This window comes from Acanthaster planci, linkage group LG19 (genome assembly GCF_054643075.1).
Source record: "Acanthaster planci isolate LZ-2023a linkage group LG19, COTS_SCS, whole genome shotgun sequence".
In the NCBI taxonomy this organism is placed as follows: Eukaryota; Metazoa; Echinodermata; class Asteroidea; order Valvatida; family Acanthasteridae; genus Acanthaster; species Acanthaster planci.
In genome coordinates, this window is record NC_141795.1 from 10,757,678 (window position 1) to 10,773,566 (window position 15,889).

At 42.8% G+C, this 15,889-nt stretch overlaps 1 protein-coding gene across 1 annotated transcript in view; it reads left to right on the top strand.

The window, feature by feature from the left end:
- Positions 1–15,889, top strand: part of LOC110982054 (follistatin-related protein 5-like) — a 103,598-nt gene that overhangs the window by 14,266 nt on the left and 73,443 nt on the right. Inside the window, 1 exon segment of the mRNA XM_087129983.1 lies at positions 13,419–13,517. Within this exon segment, the coding sequence (XP_086986109.1) occupies positions 13,440–13,517 (78 nt within the window). The 5' untranslated portion in view covers positions 13,419–13,439.

The window sequence follows — 15,889 nt, forward strand, 5'->3', positions numbered from 1 at the left end:
TTTTGGACGTGTTATTTCAAGAAAGTAATCTTAATTGGTTAAGAGTCCTTTTGTTGAATTTTCGATCTTATTACACTGAAACATAAAGAATTCAAGAGCATGTCCATACCCTCGTCTTTACCTCAGTGTGTAATTATTGCAAAAATAGTGCATTTGAATTCAGCTCAGTTGCCCGAAATGAGCTGTTATATTACAGGTGTGAAACAGAATATCGTAACACAATGCATAACCCACAGAATTGAGAAGTGTGTATTCAAGTGTTGGTTGCTCGGCATATACCCTGCAAGATATGGGACAGAGGGCTACCCCCTACATGCCCAATCCCTATACACACCCTAGAGTAATGTTACCTAACACATCCCCCTAGATTTCTGTAAAGAATTCCCAAGATTCCAATCAAACAAAGGTACAGTGTATGGGGGTGTTCCTAGTCCTGTATCTTGCTTCATATGGCAACGCCAGGGTATGTACATGTAGTAGAGTGATTCCCGTCCCATAAATAGTCTCCAGACGTCTTACCTGCGTCCTCCGAACCTAGGGATCGGTAATGCGTCATCAATCCGGCAGACTGTCAAGCCAAGTGTATGTAAATGAGGAAACGATCGATGCTCACTCAATGCACAAATCAAGCAGAAAAATTTGCTTTTTATCCTTCATTATCAAAAATACTTCACCATAAATTGTTCATTTATCTAATACAATAACCACTGATTAAAATATTTATGTAATGGGTTTTGCCCTTACCCAACGTATATATCATTAATAAACACTGTATGCTCAGTGCTTGTCCGAGAGCTTGCAAAAAACGTCACAAGCTTACTCGGGTGGGACTCGAACTCATAACCTCCTGCTTACTAGTGCAGACGTCTTAACCACTTGACCAGCGAGCTTGCCAGGGGCAGTTGGCTGGCTGGCCTGATTTGAAATAGATTGGCATAAAATAAGTTATTGATGACAATCATTGAAAAAATATATTACCTTACTGTGATCAACAGAGATGTACCAAAGAATAGGCACTTGCACTGTACATGCACATTTGGTTTCAAGTGACTGCCCGTATCAATGATTACAACGCAGTCATTGTTGTAATAACTGTTCAGTCAAAACTTATTCATAAGCCCATTAATCTATGCAGAAGGCAACTTCACGGTAGTCTTATTTGAAACTCACAGGTGAACTTGTCAACAGAGAAGACATGAATTTTGGTCAAAATTTACTATTCTGCAAATGTCCATGGACGCCCATATTCCATCGAAGATGAGCAGCTGCAAAGTTAAACTATCACGGATGACTGATAAGATAAGGAAAATGCAACAAAAAATGCAAACTGTATGATAACTTGAAGCGATACGATCGAGTGCACTTTTTAGCATTGGGACACATTTAATGAAACAAGATGGGAGAACGACGGGGATGTGAGGGCAGTGTTGCTGACTAGAGTGGCCAACTTGACTCAAGTCAGATTCGAGTTGTTTTTTTTAATTGTGACTTGACTTTGGAAAAGGACTTGTGACCTGCCTTCAATAAATCTTGAATAAATCTAATTTGCTGACTTTAACACTTACAAGAATTATTATATCAACCGCCTAAGACAGGTCTAGAATACGCTAAGAAAAACTTCCTTTTTTCAAAAGCTCTTATAAGTTTGTTTATGCTGTTGCACACCTGCAAATCTTGTTGGAATTCAAGCGCCCCCTACTTTTTCTCGTTCTCGTACCTTGCATTCCCAGGGTCTCTTATTTAGCTCAGCTATGCAATATGGAAATGTAGCAGAGACAATAATTTTGTATTAAGTTATTCACGCTGTACTCTGGCGTGATCACGTGTTCTTTCACTACTTTGTCCTTGCGTTTTCTCTGCTCAGTTAAACTGAGCTGTGAAGGCCTTGATGAAAGGCTAAACTGAGTCAGTTTAAGTAACTGCACAGAGGCTGGACCGGAGACCACATTCAAGAGTGGCGCAGCCACAAGACCTTTTCTGACTTCAGGAATGTCTTATGTTTTTCTTTATGTTTTCTATTTTTAATCCCAAAAAATCATAAGCGAGGGGGTCAGCATACATTAACCTATTGTACAAATTGAAAGTATACAAAAGAGGGCGAGCATGTTAAGTGTGTCGGCGGCCGTGAGTGAAGGTCAATTTTCTTAGCAGTTTTTGGACAGTTCTTTAGAATATACTGCTGGAGAACTTCAACTGGCCGAGTTTAAACCGTTGCACCATTAGGCTATTGAAGCATCTGTATGCAGGCGTGACGTTGTCGTCTTACCCATGGGATATAGTAATAGCTCCATATTTCAACCATCCCCCACCAACAAGCATCATAGTTGTCATCTCACCGCTTATTGCCGTCGTGAAAAAAAGAAAAAAGATGGAAACATTGCATAAGCTTTGGAGTTGATGCCGGTTATTTCGGAGACTCATCTGCTTCGACTATTTACATAAAATAATATATAATAATAAATATAAAATATAATAATAATAATAATATAAAATAATATAAATAATTCACCACAAAAACCGGGTGTGATAAGGTTCACTGTAATGCTAATAATCAGAAACCTCAGACTTTGTAATTGTCAGTCATTCACCAAAGATGACCAAGTAAGCACTTTCACACACCCGGCTCTACACTTCGTACATTTGACTTGTATGTCACCTTTTTACAACTGACACATTCTTGCACACGCCCAAAGATCTTGTAGGGGTGCAAGATGGAGAACTTCACCGTGAATGCACATAAAATGTTTGGAAGGACCCAGTGGCCATCCTTCCTCAACACTGGTGGTGCCCTTTACAGTTTATTAGTTCAGACCACTAATTCTCAAGTAAGAATTTCTGGCCAGCTCATTAGCATTAAAAGTGCCCCCACAGTATCTTTTGAAGAAGGAGATTGTTTGGCCCCCAAATGGTGAGATTGTGTAAACCATTGCCAGTATCAACTCCCTGGGTCTTTGAGCTTTCAAATGAGAGCAGACTGGCTAAAAACTACGGTTGAAAAGTGGTCCCCAGTGCCCGAGAAAGTTGAGGGTTGCCACTTGAAAAATGGCTGCAATCAGACTTCGGAAAAACCTCATTTTGGGGGGTGATTTTGTTTTGTGGAAATAATAAAAAAAAAAGAATTGGTTAACCCACAAAAAATTGAAAAGAAATCCAAAGATTAGTGACCAAACAAGAATTTCATTTGTGTTTCAGAAATCTCAGGGATGTTGCCGTGCATGTTATTGGGCCCTGAACAGTGCTGATTTTACACTGTTTTTAATGGGGCTTGAATTAGTGGACTGTACCCTTACAGTATTGTTTCAGAGACTACTCCCCATCACTCGGTGGCGCTATTCAAGACTCCCAAAAAGAAGTCTGGAGAAAGTACATTGACCTGACACCATTTCTCACATGCTTTGCTCTAAATTTCCATAGATTTTCGAAGTTGTCTTCTTCAGATCACACCATCCGTAATGCCATAGACCATTATTGTTTAAGAACCCTATCCAGGAACACAGTCATGTAAGTTACTTCATATTTTTATGGTTTTCTTGTCTTGAGATTTTGATAGCTTTGAAGCCACAACTTGTAAGCTTATTTTTGCATATCTTAAGTTTAGGCCAACAAGTTAGCTATTATAGACAAGACAGTTTGTGATACATGTGTCTTTCAGACCTTACTACTTGCAGGCCCCAGGTGTGGCCCTATGTATTCCCAGATTGCATATAGATACATATGGTTCTAGAGTTATAGACATGTTACTTGTTAGCTGTTGTTTGGATTCTGAATTTTCATGATTCAAGGGTATTAATTGTCCCTACACTAGTACATGTACCTGCTTGTTTAGCTCTCCATCTCTTTCTAATTTACCTAATTTAAGGATTTACCTGCATGTAGGATATGTTGCAGTACTGTATTGCGCACTCAGATTACATTTCAAGTATTATTACATGTACTTTTATTGATTTAGCCACATAAATGATTTTTCAAACTGTTACAAAGATTTATGATTGTTCAGCATTTAACTCCCACAGTTCACCGCATCGAATAAAGTGTTTACGGAATCCAGTGCCCTGACCTCTGGCTGTGCGTTATTTGTTTGAAGTGGTTGAAGCTCGCTGGCGAATCCAAGTTATCACTCCCAGCTGCAATTGCGTGAAACCAGTACAGTGAAATGACTGTGAAGAAATTGAGGTTTGTATTCAGTAATCTGCTTTGAAGTGTAATATCTGATGATCAATCCTCCCCACAAAGAAATCATCAATCATGTCAACTGTCCGCGATGAAACTGTTGCTGCTAGTGACACACAGGGCCGCCCACAAAGAGAAAAGCATCTGACCATGAAATCCCTTGTATATGAGGTTCAGACAAAAACAAAACATCTTCAAGCTGAGTGGCGTAAAACCAAACAAACCCTGGAGTAGCTACACCATTATTCTGATTATGAATCAGCCCTGAGCACAAACATAAGCCATGCAAGCTACGCATTGGAGTCTTACAACAAAGCCTGGCTTGAGCTAAAAAATGTCTTTGCTCAAGATAAATCGGACACGCTCAAAGAGGACGCCCTCCTGGCCCATAACACCTTTCTCGAAAATTGCAACTTTCTGTATGAAGCAATTACCCTTATCGTGGACCACGCCCAGTCCTCAGCCTTGGAAATTCGGTCCGATGTTAGCAGGAGATCAGGCCCGTTCAGTAGGAGCAGACGGTCATCTTCGTCTGTTTTGAGCGCCCGAGCCCAAGCCCAGGCCGACGCCACAGCTGCAGACCAGGAAGCGGCACTTGAAGTAGCAATAGCCAATCAAATAGCCAAATTGAAAGCAGAAGAAGCTGCAAAGGCTGTTGTCAGAGCAAAGTCGGAAGCTGATCTCTTGACGAAGCAAGCCATGGCCGAGTCGGAGCTAAGGATTCTTAAAGCAAGAAAGACAGCTGCTGTTGAGAGAGCCAGAGCCAATGCCATAGTGCAAGCCGAAACGGAGGAGACGGGGGGTGCCGCTTTCACCTCACCAGACCAGTCTTCCAATGACCATGCGGCAAAGTTTCGTGCGAAAACCATTGCTGAACGCCATTCGCGGTTCCCCCACAATTACGACCCACGGCCCCAACCTTTCAGCCGTTCCCCATCGAATGGACAGAAAGTCCGTCAGCTACATTCAGTGACATGTCACCGACTCTTCCGGAGAAACCCCTTCCTGACACACCCACTGAAGGGGAGAATCCACTCCTCAGTTTGACAAAAGAGTTATTCAACACTCTAGCCCGCCAATGCCAGCCGACACATGAACCTGACGTGAAGGGGACCCCATCATGTTTCAGCCATGGCACTGTGCCTTCCAGACGATGGTAAACCGTGCAAACACACCGGCCACACGGAAGCTGACCTTCCTTGCAAAGTACAACAAAGGGGAGGTGAAGAAGCTAGTACATAGGTTCCGACACCGTTACGTCTCTTCCCCTTAGACAGCTCAGCAAGAAGCACGGAAAGAGCTGGAGGAAAGATTTGGAAATAAGACAAACATCACCGCTGCGATAATATGAAAGATGAACAACTTCCCCAGGGTCAAGGCCGAAGAACACCGGAATCTCAAGGAATAGGTGGACCTCTGCAGTGACGCAACTGCACAGATGCAGGACTTGCCAGATTTGAGCGCCTTTTTGAACTATGTGCACAATTTGCACCCTATCCTGGAAAAGTTGCCCTACTTCATCCACAATGCATGGAGGAAACAAGCAACACAATATAAGGCAGACAAGAAGATAGATCTGCCATTCAGCATCTTCACAGAGTTCCCCAAGGACAGAGCACGGATGCTCAATGTCCCAGACCTGTACCCATTCGCTAAGGAGCCACGAAACCAAAATGCAAGCATAACACAACCCCAACAAAAACCATCAATCCAGGTAATGGCCAACAAAGGAGAGCCACAGTGCCCAACCACCGACAAGTGCATCTTTCACGAACGAAATGGCCACAACATAGCAGAATGTATCACCTTTAGCCGCAAACCCATCAAAGAGAGACAACAATTCTGCAAAGAGAAAGGCTTATGCTATAAGTGTGGCAACAACCACCTGATCAAAGAGTGCCAAAGTAGTGTTGAATGCCAGAAGTGCAAAAGCGCCAACCATACGTCGTTCATACACCCTTCCAAACCGAACGGCGGGGAGCTGGCCATGGAAAGACCAGAGAAAGGAACCGAAAGCAAGCCTGAAAGTAAGTCGACTGTGGCAGAGGCCCCCACAACTGTAGTGGATGCTATAACAAAGTGCACAAGGTCCACATCCTGTTCCTCGGCTCGTTCCTGTTCCAAGATTGTCCTGTGCCAGATTTACCATCGAGACCGACCTTCCCACTCCATCCTCGGCTATGTAGTGCTTAATGACCAATCCAATGGGTGTTTGGAAAACCTGGAAATCTTTAACGCTCTAGACCTTTCAGGTCCAACATTCCCATACAAACTTTCCACCTGCGGAAGAGACAAAATCCTGAAAGGAAGACGAGCAAATGGCCTAGTCGTCAAGTCGGAGAGTGGAAAGACAGAACAGCTACCAACTGTCATCGAAAATGCCCATATCCCTGGTGACAGATCAGAGATTCCCAGTCCCGACCTCTGTAAGAAGTTCCCACATCTGGAAGCACTAGCCCCTACAGTTCCTAGGCAGAGGGATGATGTGAACATAATACTCCTCATTGGACGAAACTGCCCAGAACTCCTGAAAGTCCGGGAATCCCAGAACAGTCCTCATGGTACACCATGGGCCCAACGCACAAACCTCGGTTGGACTATCTCCGGCCAAGTCTGCATGAGCAGCATCGAAGGAAAAGTCCATGCATCCGTTAGTCGCACTGTCATCCTGCAGCAACACAAGGGCGATGTGATAGATGTACCACTGACCAAGGATATCTGTGATAACCACATCCGAGTTAAAGAGGTTGTCACCTCTTGCCATGTTCATGACTGCACCACTCAGGACATCTAATTTGAAACCAGAAGAGATAACATGAAGGCCTTGTCAGTGGAGGATCAACAATTCATTGACATTATTAAACATGGAGCACATACAAACTTGAAGGGAAATCTAGAGTTCCCTCTACGCTTTAAAAAGGGACAGACGAGCCTACCGAACAACTACCTTCAGGCTAAGAGCAGAATGCATAACTTACTGAGGACACTACACAAGAAGCCACAGATGATGAAGGACTACATCTCCTTCTTTGGGAAAATCCTCACTAGGAATCATGCCAGCCCAGTTCCAGAGAATGAGCTCAAGGCTCTGAACGGAAAGGTATGGTACCTTCCCCACTTTGCTGTAAAACCATTAAGGAAACAAGAGATCAGAGTGATGTCTGATGCAAGTGCCAAATATGCTGGAACATCCCTCAACAAGTGCCTACTCCAGGGACCTGACCAAATGAACAGTCTTCTTGGGATTCTGTTCAGGTTCCGTCTGGGTGAAGTTGCTGTGATGGGTGGCTTGGAACAAATGTTCCACAACTTCCACGTAAATCCTGAGCATCGCAATTACCTGCAATTCCTCTGGTTTGAAGACAATGACCCGAAAAAGCCAATTACAAATTCAGGATAAATGTACACAAATTTGGGAGTATCTCATCCCCCGCTGTTGCCACATACGGCCTCAGGATGGTGGCCAATGAGTGCACACCCTCTCACTGTGAAGACGTGAGGAAGTTCATCCATCGCAACTTCTATGTTGATGATGGTCTCACCTCCCAACCAGAGCCCAAAACCGCCATCAGCCTCATTCGAAGAAGTAGGGATGCACTGGCGACCAAAAAGCTTCGCTTTCATAAGATTGCGTCCAACAGCACAGAAATGATGAGCTCTATCCCAGAGGAAGAAAGAGCCAAGGATATGAAAAGCCTGGATCTTGACCGTGATGCCCTACCTATTCAAAGATCACTAGGAATCAACTGATCACTGGAGCTAGATAGCTTCACATTCCAAGTACATCTCCAAGACAAGCCATTTTCACAGAGGGGGGTCTTTTTGATAGCAAGTTCCATCGAAAGAAAGTTCATTCTTCGGAAGCTGGTAACCCAATCGAAGGAGGAACCAAACATCCCAAGTGACTTACGGGACTGGCCCCACTCTGAGGCATACCATACAAGGTGGACAAAGTGGCGCGACTCTCCATCACCTTGAGAACATCAAGGTTAGTCAATGCTACCAACCGCCAAATTATGAGAGAGAGAGCTGCATGTCTTCTCAGATGCGAGTGACCTGGCCATAGGAGCTGTGGCCTATCTTCGTCTGACGAATGTGTACAATCAGCCTCATGTTGCCTTCTTGTTCAGCAAGGTAAAGGTAACACCCACTCATACTGTATTCATACCACGACTGGAGTTGTGTGCTGCTGTGTTGGCAACAACATTGGTACAGATAGTGGAGCCTGAGCTAAGAGATTGTATTCCCAAACACAGCACAACCTACTACACCGACAGCAAGATTGTACTTGACTACATTTCCAATGAGTCCAAACGTTTCCACGTGTATGTAGCCAATCAGGTCCACAAGATCCACAAGATGTCCAACCTCAGCCAGTGGAAACATGTCTCGACAGATGAGAATCCAACTGACTGTGCCTCACGTTCGGTCTCAGCTGCCCATTTCAGCAACACGATCTGGTTCAAGGGACCAGATTTCCTTTGGCAAAGGGACCCAACACCAACAGAGATAACTGAGATGTACCCGAGTGGAGCATCTTCTTAATCCGTGATGATGACCCCGAGGTCCACAAAGAAGCCAAAGTCCATGCTACAGATGTTGCAGACCATAGACTGACTACCAGCACTTGGGCTGCGAGCGATTCAAACAATTTTTTACCTGGACTTCTCTGAGGAGAGCAGTGGCAACTCTGATAGCTAAGTTGGATGCTTTCAAGCAGAGGCAACCCAACGGCTCTACCAACGCAACATCACCCAACGACCAAAATGACACACGCAGAAAGGCGACGCTGGATGAACTGCAACAAGCGGAAACATTGATTTTCCGTGCAGTACAAAGACAGCACTTCCACAACGAGCTAGAATGCCTCAAATCAGTTACTAAAGGCGATCGAACCCCATACAATCTGGTGAATAAGAAAAGTCCTATCAACTCACTCAGCCCATTTCTTGATGAAGATGGACTCATCAGAGTTGGAGGGAGACTTTGACAAGCAGACCTCCTGTTAGGCAGACGTCACCCCATTCTCATACCAAAAGACAACCACGTCGCCAGGTTGATCGTCTAGCATTTTCATTGTGAAGTGCAACACCAAGGGAGACACACCACCTTTGCCGCAGTGCGGAGTGGAGGCGAATGGATCATCGGTGCCCATAATCTGGTCAGAAGCATCATTGATCAGTGCACCTTCTGCTGCAAGTTAAGGGGCAAATTCACTACCCAAGTTATGACCGATCTCCCCAAAGACAGGGTGGCAGTTACACTCCCATTCACGAACGCAGGAATGAACATGTTTGGACCGTGGCCAGTCACCATGAGGAAAACGCGAAGCAGCTCACCCAAGGCTAAAAGATGGGCAGTCATTTTCACTTGCCTATGTACAAGAGCCATACACATTGAAGTCACTGAGTCCCTTGACACTCCAGCCTTCATTTCAGCTCTAAGATGCTTGATCTCACTCTGTGGCCCTGTAGCTCGCTTGAGGTGTGACAGGGACTAACTTCATTGGCGCTGAAGGAGAACTTGACCGAGAGGAAACAACACAGCACTTGGCGACCAAGAACTATGAATGGGTATTTAATCCACCCAAAGCATCCCACTTTGGAGGAGTATGGGAACGAAACATTCAAAATGTCCGTCGCATCCTAGATTCAATGTTCGCTCAACTGGGACGACACCAGCTTACCCACAAAACACTTGTCACCTTCATGGCAGAGGCATGCGCCATTGTGAATTCCTCACAATGTCCTCAGATGCAAATGATCCTCAAGCACTCACTCCTGCCATGCTGCTTACCTGCTTGCAGGTACTTACTTGCAGTACAACGTTGTAATAGCGTGGGCACCATTTCAGCAAGCAATACGCCTGCGCGATACGCTTTCAGACTTTTTTAGGTTGTGTGGAATGACACAAATCCGCAAAGACCAGCTATAGAGAAGAGTTGCAATACCGTAAAGTTCATCCGCGCACAGTCTTAGGAGCTTTTTGGAGATGCCATCTGGACCTGTTGCTTTTCTCACATTTAGAGATTTGAATGCGTGTCTGGTGTTCGTGTCATCAATAATTAAATCAAGGTGTAATCTTCCTGGGTGTAAAACGCAACCCCACCACCCCGTTTAGTTTATTGACAAGAGCCTTAAAGGGTCCCGGAAGACCTCCGTGGACAAATTTTAATTAGTAGTATGCTAGTATGCCAGTAACATGATAGGGGGAAAACGGATAAATTCCCTTTGTTTTAAATGGATGGATTAATCCTGACATAACAGGTGATATGTGTCACGTAAATTTGAGAACCCACAATTAGAGTCAGGTACCCTTTTGGTACTTCTGGAATGGAGAGGACACCCAATGTTCGTGCCCGCGGAATGAAATACATGTACACATCGTCGATGCCTGCGTTTCATGAAAAATCCTCTTCATCTTTGTTCACAGGCATTCTTTGATCTGTCGAAGATCGTGGGTGCAGCGTCTGAGGGGAGCAATCGTTTAAATTTAAGCCCAAACGAGTCATACAAGTTCAAAAGAAAACACGTAGCTAGAAAAGCGCACTGTACATTTTGGAGCTCGCTGTCAGTCCTGACCAGTTGGCTCTGGTCAGTCTGACTTTTGATGTCCAAATTTGTCTCAGTTTCGCTTGGAAAGTTATGCAGACTTGTCCGATCTTTTTGTAGGTGCAACAAATCCGGTCGGCATCATGAAAATTTCAGTTCATTTTTTAGGTGAGTTTAGAAACTCACCAAAAAACTTAGACTGGATTTTTGAACTCGACCTAAGACAAGCTGCATTAAAGGGTAACAGAAATTGAAAGCATTTAGTTCACATGAAATATTTCAAAATAACAAGAAATTCATAGCATTTAAAAAAATCATAAATTTAATGTTTACCCCATTAATTGTGACCCCAAACTAAATTAAAAGATCCTGAGTTTCCCTGCTCACAAAAATCGCCTTTTGGTACAGAACTCCCACACAACATGCAAAAAATTTCAAATCACTCCAATTTAAACCAAATTCACTTTCCTGGGTTGAAATTTCGACCGTGTATCCTTTATATAAAACACCTCAATTTGTGACGGATTTTTACCCATCAAAAATTTCACCTTTTTGAGTTATTTCCAAATATCACTTTCGTGAAATTCTTGTGGGGTACCAATTCCACAAGGTAAAAACTGGCCTTGTGGGGTACTACCCATTGTTCCAGTACCCTACAAGGCCCCATGTATAAGCGCAAGAAATACACGTTAGGACTGGGTCTTATTTCTTCCTTGAAATGAGACAGTGTTTACCTATAGGCCAGGCTACATCAAACACAATTGCATGTGTGCGATACTGCATATACTGTGCGCCATGTAATGTTCAATGTACACTGTACATGAACTGACAGAGTGTTTGTCTGTGGGCCAAGCTACATCAAACACGTGGTCTTCGTAGTTTCGGAGATGGCCTAACGTGGCGTGAGTCATCAGTGGTGCATAGTCATTAATCAAGGCGCGCGTGGCAACCAGTTCCACATGTGTACTCAGGACGAGCTTTGCCACTCGCTCTGCACAGCCTGTCTGCCATTTTTTGTGTGCTTCACGTGTCCAGGTGAGCCGTGACTGAATGTGCAGTGCGCGCGTGCAGTAAAGTATATAGAAAGCAAATTGATGCACGCAACCGACCTTGTTGTCCAATGAGCAAGTTTTTGTGAATTATCATGATCATTTGCAGAATGCGTTGGATTTTGAGCTTTATGCGTGTGAACGTGAGATTTGATCAAAATGCGTGTGTCTCACACCTAATGCGTGAGACTTGGCAGGTATGTCTTATGGAGGGCAACATCACCGGTTATACTTGCTTGGAAAAAAATCGCCTCAAAATAAATTCCTCTGAGGCTTTTGGAAAAAGCCTTGCAGAAAGGATTGATTGACAGCTCATTAGTTAAGGAATTAGGCTCTTATTCTGGCCGAAGTCTCTGAGGATACCGCCGGTTTGGCACAATACAGCACCATTTATGAGATTGTCGCGGTCGCCTTGTTGTACCATGGAGGTACTCGTTCTCGGTACTGGGAACTGCTGATTTCAGGAAACTGCTGATTTCAGTTCTTTGGTCTCTTTATTATCTGTCACACGATCAATGGTTTGTTGCAGCATAGGGTTGCAGTTTGATTTCCAGTCTGTATGGTGTTCCATATGATCATGGGGGTCCATGATATGATACACCTGCTACTAATAGTGTCAGTCACCCTGCGGATCTTGCATCTCTCGTGTCGTCCAGCGGTAAACATGACATCAACCAGCAAGCAACATATTTCCTCTTGACGAATACTCAGTCTTTGGTTATTAAGCTGATTTTTCATCAGAAGACATTGACATTATCACAGAGACTTGCTTGTGCGACTTTCTCAGCAATCGGATGCAGTGTGTTCTTTATAACCAGACTCAGTCAACATATAAATCACTGGCCAGTGTTCTACCTCAATTATGGTACTAACTTGGGACCTATTCGGTTTCAGGCCATCATTAATGATGCGGTAGGTGATGTTCTTAGTAATATAAGTTGTTGGAAATGTGTTGGTGATTTAACACTGGCTGAAAACTGTTCCTACTCACATAGCAGCCAGCTTTAGGGAATCCCTGATGTATTTTGTCAATGGACAGACAATAATGAGCTTTTTTTAAATCCAACTGTCAATCTCTTCAAGTATGTTACAAACATGTAGCCCCCACCCCTGCCGTTCTTAAAATAAATGAAAGTCCCTTCAGTATGTCGACCAAGCTAAAATTCTGGGTGTTTGGATACTGAACGACCGACAAACAGTGTCAACAATCAAGTGACAAGTTTGTGATGTAAATCCAAAAGAAACTGTTAAGTTTGCTTGTTTCATGTTCAAAGTTTTAAGAATCTAGCAATTTTGTGTACACAAGTTGAGATCCAGTGTCTTGGATTACATCACAGTTTTGCTCATAAATGAACAAATTCATGTTGGTATAAAAAGCCCCACAATACAAATATGTAAACAAAATGAAACATGAAACACAAATGTGCTATTTGAACGATGTTAATCATTCTAATACGTAGACCCTTACGCAGCTACACTGTATACAGAGCAGTAAGACGGCTCATTCTGTAGTACTTTTGTATATTGTAGGGTGGAGTTTAACCTATGGGGATTCAGTAACAATGTTATTTTAGTAATTACAGAAGGAAATAAAATGACTTAAATGAATTATTTTTCTTGTCCCTATTTGATTCCTATGTGTTGGCAGGACGCTTGACAGAACAGTATCATGCAGGGTGTAGCGATCTGTTTGATCGTGCTATTTGTAGCAGTGTGCAGGGTGGATGCAAGACCGAGAGATCACAAGGTATGTGTCGATAAGGAGTTGTTTATATAACAGTTTTACAGTGTTTTCTTTAAACTTTTCAAAGTTTCTTCAACCAACATGATTGGGAAGCTGTGACTTGACTTTTTCCCATAAGTGCCTTAATTGCGTAAAAGCCATTTTGAAAGTGTGTAGGTAACTGGGGTTGTAAATTGTATACAAGTAGACAATTTGTGCATCCATGGTTACTTAATTTTGAAATTACAAAAAACAACAACCAAATTAGTGGTGGTATGGCCTGGCACGTTTTGACCTTTGGGTTAAAAATAAGAAAAAATTGTGTTTGGCTCGCTATAGCTGTGGAGATCTGATGATACAGGAAGAAGGGTTGGCTGCAAATTTATTTCCCAAATGGTATATCGGTTCCCTGTTTGGTGATTGGTCTGTTACATGCATATTTAATGCATGTAACCTAACAAACCAAACTTATGGCTCCTTTCCCACTTGTTATTTACAAGTTAAAAAAAGTTGTCAAACGAAAGAGAGAATCTGAATCTGAGGTGGAAGATTTCAAGTCAACTGTACTCCCAGCCAATCCACGCATTGGTTGCCAAGCTCCAGTGCATTTAAAACCTCTATACGTTATTATAAAAACCATTCCTTAAAGTTATGGAGAGAATTATGAATACTGCATAAGCACAGAGGGCCCTCTCTTTCGAAACTGTTAGATCTTGTTTTGGACAAAAAAATGCGGCCCTGCTGGCCCTGACAGAATTTGTTGATTGAACAAATGTTTGAACTAGTGTTTTACGTCCTGTTACCCTGTAAATGTATACAGTTTTTCCAAATTCAAACAGAGCGGAGCGTTACTGCTGATATTTTTTAATGAGGAAACAACAAATATATCATTTATATAAAAATTTCTGCTGGGCGGCATGATGTCAGTTCAGATTTTTAACCCGCAGTAAAGGGGCAAATTCACCCATCGTGCTAGGAATAATGTGCAGATGTTCCCAGCTGGTATCCGACCCGAGAATAATTACTCGATAGTCATGCTGGTCAGTAAGAACACAAAAACAAATTCAGTAGACTTCACATATTGGTTAAAAAATACTGTTTTCAGGGTTGTCCCCAGGATTTTTCAAAACTGTGGGGGATTTCCATTGTGATTTATCAACATTTTACGAAGCCATGGCGTGAAGTCCGGGGCCTGGCCAAGGGCCCCAAAAATTTTGGACTTCAGAAGCTCTCAGCTGCATTTTAGAGCATTTCCTGGGCTTTTCAAGAACCTTTTCTCAGGAAAACACTTCAAAGATTCAATAAGTTTTTTTTAAATTTTGGATATCAATATTTCAACAAATGACCAATTTTCCTTTCTGGACTACTAATTACATGTATAGGCACATATAGAGTCATTTCAAGTTTCAGACATGCAACAACATGTAGTGGGGGTATTAATCAATGATTTAAACACCTGTTTGTTTAGTTTTTTTTTTCAACCTTTGGTTTTGCTGATCAGACCTGAAACCACGAGCTCCATTCAGTTGAAAGGCAAAAATATTAGCTTAAAGGAATAAACAAATTGTCATAAAAAATATAAAACTATTTGGTCTTTATATAAAATAAAAGTTTAACAAAATAGAAAAACTATACAACATGGCTTTTCTTGTATATCGGCAAGACAGAATACCCGCTGCAGGTGGCTGCTTCATCTTCCTTTGGGTTTCCCTCAGCGCGGACTGCTGATGTTATTGGCTTTAATAAAGCCTATCTTTGATTGAGTTTCTGCCATTATGTGGGAGACAAAACGCGGTGATATGGCAACAAAAAATATTGTCCCCAATGTAGATGCCATTAATGCTGTTACACAGGGCTACGGCTGCCTCCATGAAAAAAAGTTTGTGGGGTCGATGTTGTAAGTTGTGCGAATGGTGTAGTAGAAAATTTTAACCTTCGTATATGCAGCCCCACTAGCGTATTGAGCACACGGCAAAGAGAAAACACACATATGATGGTTCATGTACGACACCCCTCAGGGCTTGAAATTGGGCTAATCATCATGGGAGCAACTACATGTACTTGCTCCCTAGACTGCTGAATTTGTCACTTTACGGGAGCAAGTAGCAGTAGCTCCCAATACAATATTAGAGACATATGTTCAAGAAATAAATGTTTTACATCAATCATTGTACCCCATTAGACCTAGCCCCCATGTATAGAGTGTACAAGTACATGTATGTAATATAGTTGTACTCCTGCATCTGACACACAGTAAACCAAGTAACCATCAGAACAACTCAAGCTTGTGTCAAGCACACGATATTACAGTCTGGCGATGCGCCCCCCCCAAATTCCTTGGAAAGCCTATCGCGTACTACCTGCGGGCGCATGGCTGCGGATTGTAAACACTCTGA